Consider the following 10757-nt stretch of genomic DNA (forward strand, 5'->3'; position numbering starts at 1 on the left):
TGGTCGTGTTTGCATTGTAATGCACAACTTTGCCCCTCCCTGTTATAAAATAACGTGCATCCCAACAACTTTAGCCAATGCAGGCTCCTATTGCTTTACCAGTGTGTTTAATGTGGGTGCGTGTGTGTCTGTCTGTGTTTGTGTGTGTGTGCACATGTAGGCTACAGATATAGATTGATTGTCTTGGCTTGCTTGCATCCATGAAATATTGTAATGTTATGGCCTAGCTGGCTACTGCATATCGAGAACAATCTGGGGATGAGGGCATCCCTGAATATTGACGGGTATTTCGCACACTGCCATCTCAATATGACTAATAGCCGCGGCTATTAGTTCCGTACGGATTCCGTACGGAATTCTTGCACTTTAACCGTGCCATTCTAGGGCCGGATTGTGGCCTTCTTGGCTTTCCATAGGTTTCCTCCTACTGCATAAAGCAAAGTGTCTCTCCCACGGAGGTTGGTCCTTACAGATACCCGTAGTTCTGACTTTAAAGTCAGAATTCTGACTTTTTTCTCAGAATTCTGAGATTAAAGTCAGAATTCTGAGATTAATGTCAGAATTCCGACTTTTTTCTCAGAATTCTGAGATTAATGTCAGAATTCTGACTTTAATCTCAGAATTCTGAGAAAAAAGTCAGAATTCTGAGATTAAAGTCAGAATTCTGACTTTTCTTCTCTGAATTCTGAGATTAATGTCAGAATTCTGACTTTTTATCTCAGAATTCTGAGATTAATGTCAGAATTCTGAGATTAATGTCAGAATTCTGACTTTATTCTCAGAATTCTGAGATTAAAGTCAGAATTCTGACTTTTTTCTCAGAATTCTGAGAATAAAGTCAGAATTTAATTTTTTTTTACATGTGTGGCCCTAATCCTCTTCCGTAATTTCCTCTATCCATGACCCCAGCAACCGCAACAACCTGATAGTTATTCTGAATTTCTATTTTGTTTACTTTATAATTCAGTCGCAAGTTTCTTCCGTCCGAGCTGCTGTCAAAGACCGGGTGGGTTCGCTCCACTTAAACCAAGCACTAAATCGACAAGGTTAACAAGACAGAATCCAAATGTTCTCTTGGAATTGCTGTTTTCTCTTCCTCGAAATGTTCACACAGAATCCGTCAGCAGGCAAATTGTAATGATTTATTAGCCCTTAGAAGCAGATAATGTGATCACGCTCAATCCAGGCTTTCATGTGGTGGTCCTGGTCTAAGCAGTTTATATGCAGTAAGCATGGTCTGTGGTCTGTGTAAATGAAGAGGAATAACGGCCATCTTTCAGTCTCTCGTATCAGAGATCATAATTAACACGGGAAGCCGACGGCGTGACACGTGCTTTATTCCAGGTCAGTGAGGAGCTTGATGTGGTTAATGGGGAGAGAGAGAGAGAAAGAGAAAGAGAAAGAGAGAGAGAGAGAATATAATCCCTGGGGCCAGGGTCCTAGTAGACGAAAGGAAGCCTAATGTAAACGGTGCCTGTGTTCTGACCAGCTCGCAGTGGCAGATTGAATTGAGTGTCACTTCTGTCGTCTCCTCTGATGAACGGCCTGACGGGACTGCTTTACACTCCAGGGCTGATTTTTTTAAGCACTTCCATTGACCAAGTGGTAAATTCCCACAAGCAGCCACAAGAGAGAGCGGGGCGTTGCCATGTGTTGCCCCGCTCAAGGCCACTCGTTGGAGGGGCAGAGCCGGTACGTAGGCTATGCATTTAGTCTTGTAAGCGCAGGCATCGTCTGGTATTTATAAAAAAAATGCCAATTCCAACATGTTTTCTACAATATTATTGCTGGTACAACTAAAAAGACATGGTAATTAAGTGAGTTTGGATCGATATTTTCAGCCATGAAAAAAAACGTAAAAATTTAGTATAGATAATCACCATTATTTTTTAGCAATTCTGAAGCCATCTGCAGCCAGTCTTTGGAACTCTAACCTGATAAACCACTGAAGCAATTAACAACATGTCCCACATTGCCAAGAGGTGGTGCCTCTCAATGTCTCCACTGCCTCTACTGTGTGCTAAAGACAGTGCAGGAGCCGATCCAACATGATGAATAATTGAGGCTGGCTAAGCAGCTTATTAGCTCCCGTGACAGCAGCCACCCAGGAATGAGGAGGAGGAGGAGGAGGAGGAGGAGGAGCTCTGGGCCCTTGTACCCCTCACACTCACTGGCTTAGCGTCAACAACTCAAACGCACCAGGACTACAAACATGGCTATCGTGGAGGAAAGCATTGCAGGGGAGGGGGTAATTTGTACTCAATTGGGGAGAAAAATGTAATTACCTGAAACATATCCCTCCCTTTCCTATCCAATCCATAGCTTGAGTTGCATCTATTGGGCTTGAATTACAAGGCGTTTCATGATGCAGTCCAAAGGATATGTCTTGAGGCATTAACATGATCCTAGGGGTTGATTTGATTTATTAATAAGCCACTGGTGTGGGCGTTTTGCTGGAAGCACTTGTGGCCTAAAGACAGACATCTCATATGATTCTAAGTAAGCCCAGGATGATGGTAATCACCATGGGTTGAAAATGATGGGTTTAAACATTAATATTCAGTATCATGACAGTGAGCGGTCCAACTTGTGCAATATAAACACATTATTGCCGTCATAAAATAATAACCCCATGGAGGGGCTTCCGGAACTGAATGCTGCTGAATTCTTCCTTTAAAGTTATTTTTTTCCAGGAGGAATTATAGATGACAAGACTCCGGTGGAGCTACTCACTCTTGGCCTTCTCGTTCTTGCGTGAGGGTCTCCAGCGGATGCAGGACTTGTGTTGGTCCAGGTAGAAGTAGCGCACCAGGCCCTTGGACCCCCCACGCAGCTTCACCATCTGGGTCCCGGTCTGCATGCAGCTCATGCATTTCTCCACTGTGAGGAGAAAACACCGGGGACAGAGAGATGGAGAGTCAGCTGGGGATAGGAGTACACATACGTGCTTGTCTTGGTCATTCCGGCAGAGACGGACAGAATTATGTTTACATAACTGAAGCACGCACAAGGGTTAGGGGACACTGTATGTGTGTGTGTGTGTTGCATCCACACACTCGTCATCTTTCCATCTGCTTTCTAGTCAGGAGAGCTTGCAAAAAAAAAAACGGACAAAGATGCAGCACATCAACTCGCACTAACTCACACAGTCACGCGTGTGCACGGATGGACACACACGAGATTGCAAATGGCTGTCAAAGCTGACAGGATCTTGCTAGCCTCGGGGGATGATGTGGAAGTGAGATGTGGGAGGAGGGAGCAGGAAAATAGGGAGGGAGAACGGGGGAGAGATCCGAACGGCCTGCAGGGAAAGGCCGCGGCTCCTCTGATGCGCCCCAACTGGAGCACGACCCCTAGTTCACACACCACATGGAGAAACAGAACCCAGGGGCCGGGAGAATACTGATCAATATAACACGGCCCCTGGAACAAGAGGTCCCTAATCCACTTTGTGGCTTCAGTCCCACAGCAAATACAACAGTGGCTTTCTACATTTGCCCGATGCCCAGAGAGAGAACAGAAAAGTAAAGACCTAATTGGTGCCATCCATGCAGGGGTGTAGACAGTGAGGAGACATGCACACTGTATAATTGGACCACTGACTCTTCCTCAGCCTTTTTTGGAGGGGGAGCGTGGGGACGCCTTTACCTGATGCTCTAACAAGTCAGTGGTTGTGTGCCATTCTGCACTGAGCTCGCACACGTCCACGTGCGCTTCCCACACGTCCACGTGCGCTTCCCACACACACACTGGCTCTTTTGGGGCCGCAGTACAGGAGTATAGTGGATACTAATCACCTGTGCTACCTTCAGATCCACGGACTGCTCTCAGCCAGGGGGAATGCGACAGGGGGTCCTCTGACGCTCTGACCTCATTGTGAGGTCCACAAAATGCTGGACAACAGCCGTGATGGATCACTCTAATATGTCATTCATTCTGGCTGCAACTTGCAGTGTTTGTGTGTGTATGCGTGTGCGTGCATGTGTGTGTGCGTGAATAGGTGTGTGTGTGTCTTCTCACACCTCAATATGAAATGTAATTTTTGTTGCATGTTTTCTTTCCTATTGACTCTACTCCACTTCTACTTCACACCAACAGTAACGTGAGAATCACCGTGATTCATAAATAAATAAAACTACAAAGTACTCACACTGAACAAGCGGATAACTAAGCTATGGTGCACACACACAACGGCCAATACAATCATCCCCAGATGCATCCGCCGCACCAGTCATATCGGGGAACAGTGACCCTGTGACGTTAATCAAGAACTTGTTTTGAAATCATGCTTTTTCTTTGATTTGGATGGATTTTGGATGCTGCGCGTTGCGATCTTGACAATTCAATATCAAATTGTCTAGCGACTCGGGTTCGTCAACACAGAAAACCAAGGCATGCAATCAACAACGTATCTACCACGTCTGCTTACAATAGATGCAGTTATTATTGACTTAGACTTAAGATTTACATCTGACAGACAACCAGTCCAGCGGTTATATATTTCGGCCAGGCCAGCGGTTCATAGTTATAGATTTAGGGTTACAAATGATTCAGAGTCTCTACCAAATACATTTCTATCAATGATAAATCAGGAAACCCAATTTAATATTCTGAATGAATTTTTTAAATATATAATAATTTATCGAAAAAAGTTATGCCTTTCATTCTTACTTTAGTGAATCATGGACCGTTCATTGTTACATATATATACATACACACATATACACACACACACACACACACACACACACACACACACACACACACACACACACACACACACACACACACACACACACACACACACACACACACACACACACACACACACACACACACACACACACATATATATACACACACACACACACACACACATTTGTTTTCATGTTAAATTATGCCCAGCCAAATGCAAATAAAACACAAAAACAAAAGATCTATTTTCTAATTGATTGCTTTAATTAATGCATTACCATCATCTAATTATTGTGGATAATCACATAGATACGACAAAACACAGCACCCAGCAATGACATTTCGTTTGACTTGACCTGACCAACACATTGGTGGTATACAAGCTTGAGCGGATGCAATCCCCTTCTGTCTCACACTCACACACACACACACACACACACACACACACACACACACACACACACACACACACACACACACACACACACACACACACACACACACCTCAAGTAATTCCCAAACCGAATGTACAACTAATGACCGACTATGGTAGATTACGTTATACATCAGGGTTCAGGTATTAGGTTACAGATGGTAATCCTTAAAAACAAACGTTACCAAACACAAGACAATTAGTCACTTAGAAGCTGCTTAAGAAATAGCCAGTGACCCACTTTTGTCGTTGATAAAAAGGTTAGCCGTAGCCTACAGAGCATTGATGGAGCCTGAATAACCACCGCACTTGCAATCAATTAGCAAACAGAGTGTGAGAGTGTGTGTGTGTGTGTGTGTGTGTGTGTGTGTGGAATGCTATCGGCCTGTGCTAAAGGCTTCAGCACAGATTTCTAAAAATACAGTCTGTTGAACGTAAACAGGCCATCTGATTAAAACAAGGAGGGGGGTGAGGAGAATGTGGGGGGATGGGGGAACGTGGGGGAGGAAGCTGCAGGCGGGGTGAGGGAGTGTGGAGCAGGGATCCATAGGAGAGGGCCTAGGAAGGAGCAAGAGAACAGAGCAGAGATGGAGTTGAGTGAGAAATCAAGACTTGGAAGTGTGGGAAGGAAGTGAGGCAACATGAGGTGGCAGGACACTCCTTTGGGGAGGAGATGGAATCAAGGAAGAAATTGAGAGACGAAGAAGGAGCAAAATCTCTCTCTTCAACTAAAGCAGGGGCCTGGGTCTGTTGCCATGGTTACGTAGCCAGGGTTAAAGTGTGTGGAGAAGATACGGCGGAGAATGTGGTAGTATATTTAAATGAGGTGTGAGCGAGGCGCATGTGGAGGTTTAAAACCGGGGATAAACGGCTCTTATCCCCACTACGAGGTTAATAGGCCATGATTTGTTCCGCCATGTGAATCATAGCGCTTAGCGTTACAGTCAGGGGACACCAATATGAGACCAGAGCCAGAAGGATGAGAACATTAAAGATTAAAAACAAAGACTGATGCCGTCGTTTATTGTGTTTACTGTGGCCTACTACGGTTCAAACCACAGGGGCTCTGTGATTTATTGGACACTCGTACAGAGTGGACACAAGTACGGCGGGAGCCAAAGTGCGCACAAAACACATCGATACTTCTGTTTGAAAGAGAAGGGGCAGTGTGCAGGCACATAAAGAGAGAGGAGAGATGAGGAGCAACTGGCCAGTGGCCCCGCTGACCTGAGTGTCTGGGCCCTCACGGTTCAGACCGGCTAAAAATAAAATGTTAAACTATGGGCAACGGGGGACTTTGAGACTGGGTTAAGCCCCGGAGAATAGTCTGAGCTCCATATGTGAAGGGTGGATAGCGCACACACAAACGCATACCCACACACCCACACCTTGAATAACGTTTTCTATTTTTTAAGCCTTTCAAAGTCAATTCCTTGTGACAGGATCTTCTGTCAGATGGTGACCCTGAATATGCATCCTGCCAAATATGGATACACGTACCAAAATAAATAACACCATCGCTTTGTGAATCGCACTTGTTTTAAGTATTTTGCACCAACACCAACTTGCCCTGCTTAAACACGTACACAAACATACTCCGCAACAACAACCATCAATAACAGTGGCAACGCTTCCCGCCCTTGTACAAGTGTTACACTAACAACACGATGTATTATTCAGTTCAAACTACGCCCGAGAGACACTAGGCCACTAACCACATGGCAATGGTCATTTCCTTTCTTCCTCAGCGACTCCACTCTCCTGACCATTAAAAGAGAAAAAGAAGAAACTACAGCACACTACGCTACACTCCTGCAGGGCTCACCCATGTATCCCAGCCTCCAGCGTGAGAAGGCCACCATGCTGCTCCCCATCCAGAAGTAGTCCTCCATCAGGTGGGACAGAGAGGCCCGGTGCTGGACTGTACAGAGGGCCAGCTCCTTCTGCTGCTCCTTCTCCTGGTTCCCGTCGTCGGAGCCGTCCGGTGTGAAGGCGCCCTTGGCGGGGGGTGCCGGTTTGTCGCCTGTGGTGGCGGTGCCCGTCGCCGAGCGAAGCAGGGCCGAGGACACGGGTCCGAGGGACAAGAGGCCGCTCATTGTGAGGGAGTTTAAGCACCACCGGGAGGAGTATCTGGGCTTCGAGCCTGAGAAAGAGGAGTCTACAGCGTCCTCAAATTAATCTTTCAGGTCTTTGGGTTTTGTGTGGGATATCTTGAAACCTTGGACTGGAAAATGCCTTTTTTGTTCGGAGGAGTACTCATTTTAAAAATCGATAGATACAACTTGATTCCTGGCTGAAGTTCAAACGGATAAAAGAGCCAGACGTCCTCAATTAAATCTTTTCAGGCCACACCTCTGACCTCCGTGTTCCAGAACACATGGACTGCAGCTTTCCAAATGCTTAACAACACTCAATATTTTAACTTCTTCTGTGGGTACCATATACCACACTACACCTTCATCGCCTCCTCCTCTTCAACGGTCCTCAATTTCAGAGAGAGAAAAGCTGTTAAATGCCAATGTGTTCTTCCACAAACTTCCTTTCATTCAACCTCTTCATCGCGTTGCCCTATATTGCTGCTGTGTTTTCAACCGCCCATCCTCTCCAACTCCTTGCTGGTACAGAAGAGAGGCCTGGCATCCAAGGAAAAGAAAAGGTAGAAAGACGGATCCGCTGAGTGAGGGAGCACAAGGGACGAGATGAACCAGGTACAACGCAACCAACGTGTCAACCAGTGAGACACGCGGTGGTCGTTCTATGGCGTACTAGTCAACAGGCTATCCCTAAATCCCTCCAGGGAAGCGCTAGGCTAATCCTGTTTCTACGGGATTAGCTCAAACGTGATGGGAAGGAAAGGGGAATGAAAGCAAACAGACGGCCGACCTGGTGAGGTGGAGGGGGGGGGGTGGGGGGAATTGTCCTCCAACCCATCAACCCGCTCACCTTTCATTAATGCAGTCGAGAGTTGTTTGAGTGTCGCAACCAAAAATGCCTGATTTCATAGCAGCTTTTCTCAAAGGCTGATTGGACAGATCCTCAAGCTTGCGTTATTTTACCGGGACTGGATTGATTTCTCATTATTTGACGTGAATTCCGGAAAAACTGATTGGACGTTTGATCTCTCCCCAACTGCTTTAACCAGTAGATATTAAGGCTCGGACCAATGAACCAGAAAGTATGATTTGTGATGTATGATTTTAATACATGCTTAATGCCATCAATATGATTTAGCCAATATCATTTGGTTTGTATGATTCCGTTTGTTTGTTTCTGTCCATTTAATTCACACAAACGAACAAGAGAGAAACAGGATTAATTTGGGTTTAACCCCATTGCTTCACTCATCCAGTGGTCTCCACTACAATTTAATTAAACGTAACAAGTTTTTGCGTCAAGCCAATTTCCTGATCCTTGATCACTAATTGTGTTCCTGCACCAAGTTAAATAACAGAATACAGAGAAAAAAGACTGGCATTCCTTTTTTCAAATGCAATGTGAAGCCAAAGAGGAAAACACACACGGTTGATGCATTCCAGTTAAAATTGGGCAGATTCTACACAGCTACTGAGAGAGCCAAACTAGGTCCTAATTAATGAATTCATATGGAAAGCATTCATGGCCAAAACAAAGATTTATCATCAGAACCACAGCTTTGTGGCAGGGAAAGCAGCGACTAAACCTCAGAACGCTGTTAGATGTAAATATGTTTAGTAACAGTGTTGGTATTATAATAAAATGATGGGTCTGAGGCTGAGCCATGTTAGTGTCCAGTACTTTACAACAGTATTAGGCCTTTTGATTGCACATTAATTACTGTTTACGGCGACGCTTAGAGGGTAAACAATCCAAAGAGGACTTTTGGCGACAATACATGGCTGATAATATATCTCCTTATACAATACAACAGAAGATTGTCATTCGGCATCTACTCTGTCTTTGTCATAATCCTTAAAGCTGATGAAGACATCAAAAACCCATTACCTCTACTGAGCAACACAGAGGTCTGCAACAACTAGTATAACAGTGATGACTTCCACTATAAAATAAAATGCTCCAACCCTAGTGTGTGTGTGTATTGATATAAATAAATAAGAAAGAGAGAGGGAGAGACATGTTTATACAGAATCTAACGCATAAAACAGATTGTTGTGTTGAGAGAGACCATTATAAAAAGTTGAACATGATGGTGCTACAACATGTTTTTTGAACCGATGGAGGAATTACGTCAACGTTACAATAATACCTGAACGTGCACGGGGGATTTGTTTCAAGAGAAGATGTTAATAGTGATGTTCAGACGAAAATCCAATCAAATCAAGTTATAGGTACTTTCGCGACTGCGACATGAAAAATATTGAGTGGCGAATAAATAAGCCTTGTCATTTCTCTACAGTGCTCAAGTAATACAGCGCATGTCACTATTTCGACAATACAGTGGGTTTAAAAAGGGCTACGTCAATAATTGGAAAAGAGGCAAATACCTCCAAATCGTCAACGTGCCAGTCAAATAACTGATCGACATCTCCGCAACATTCGGTAAAGATAAAGTCACGTTAAAGTCACATAATTTAGGCCTATGGGATATAGCCTGAACAAACATAAAATAATCTTACCGTGGCCCTTCGGTTTGAAGCGTTTCTCGACAGGAGCTTTTTGGAAACATTGCAAGAAGATTCCGTCACAATTTAAGTTGACGTTACTGTAGCGTCTTGTCACTTTCGACCAAGTCCCGTATAGGTTTATTTTAAGCACCCTTTCATCACAATACCAAAGCCGAGCAAGGTCTTCGATGCGGGAAGCATTTGGCATTACTACTGTTTTGGTGAGAATGTTCAACAGAATATATCCCCTGCTAACATAGAAGATGGGAAGTTTGCATTGCAAACATTTGCTTGTGACCATGAAAACCAAAAGTGCAACGGAAAGTCGGAAACTGAGTGAAACCATGCAATTCGACTATAAGCTATGTGGCCTGTGACACATGACACACAAAAAAAAGGCGGATATTTTTGTCATTGACGTAGATGACGTGGCACCTGCTTTACGTGAGCACCTGACGTAAGGCGAGCTCCTTGAAGCCTTTTTGGACTTCGTTTTTGTGGAGAATAACTGCGATATTTCCGGTTGAGAAGTTACATGAAAGACCAGAGTAGGCCTACATGTTTGCCTGATAATTCCAGCACCAAGGACAGTGCACGATTAGGAAGACCCGGGTTCTCATTGCCCCTCTCTCTCTCTCTCTCTCTCTCTCTCTCTCTCTCTCTCTCTCTCTCTCTCTCTCTCTCTCTCTCTCTCTCTCTTTCTTTCTTCCCTGGCATGAAATGAAAGAGAACTTTTTCTGTTATGTAATTATTCACCTCAGCATCGGAAATGAAAAACAGTCAATAAAGAGACTCTCCTCAAATGTAAACTGGTAAAACAAACCACCTTGTATCTGATTTTACCATCAGGATTCTCTCTCTCTCTCTCTCTCTCTCTCTCTCTCTCTCTCTCTCTCTCTCTCTCTCCCTCTCTCTCTCTCACAGACACACACACAGATTAATACTCCCCAAAACAAGTCTAATGTTAATCTGTAAATAAATAGGTAAATACGAATGGCGTATGATATCATCACATGACGTGACATAAC

The 10757-nt window shown here is 44.4% G+C and overlaps 1 protein-coding gene across 1 annotated transcript in view; it reads right to left on the minus strand.

The window, feature by feature from the left end:
• Window positions 1-10108, minus strand: part of plch2a (phospholipase C, eta 2a) — a 49922-nt gene extending 39814 nt beyond the window's left edge. The window contains exons 1-2 of the mRNA XM_056598716.1: window positions 9742-10108; window positions 2734-2880 (exon numbers count right to left, since the gene is read on the minus strand). Of these exons, the coding sequence (XP_056454691.1) occupies window positions 2734-2880; window positions 9742-10075 (481 nt within the window). The 5' untranslated portion in view covers window positions 10076-10108. The remainder of the gene's footprint in view (window positions 1-2733; window positions 2881-9741) is intronic.
• Window positions 10109-10757: the final 649 nt, after the last annotated feature.

This window comes from Gadus chalcogrammus, chromosome 1 (assembly GCF_026213295.1).
Source record: "Gadus chalcogrammus isolate NIFS_2021 chromosome 1, NIFS_Gcha_1.0, whole genome shotgun sequence".
Lineage (NCBI taxonomy): Eukaryota > Metazoa > Chordata > Actinopteri > Gadiformes > Gadidae > Gadus > Gadus chalcogrammus.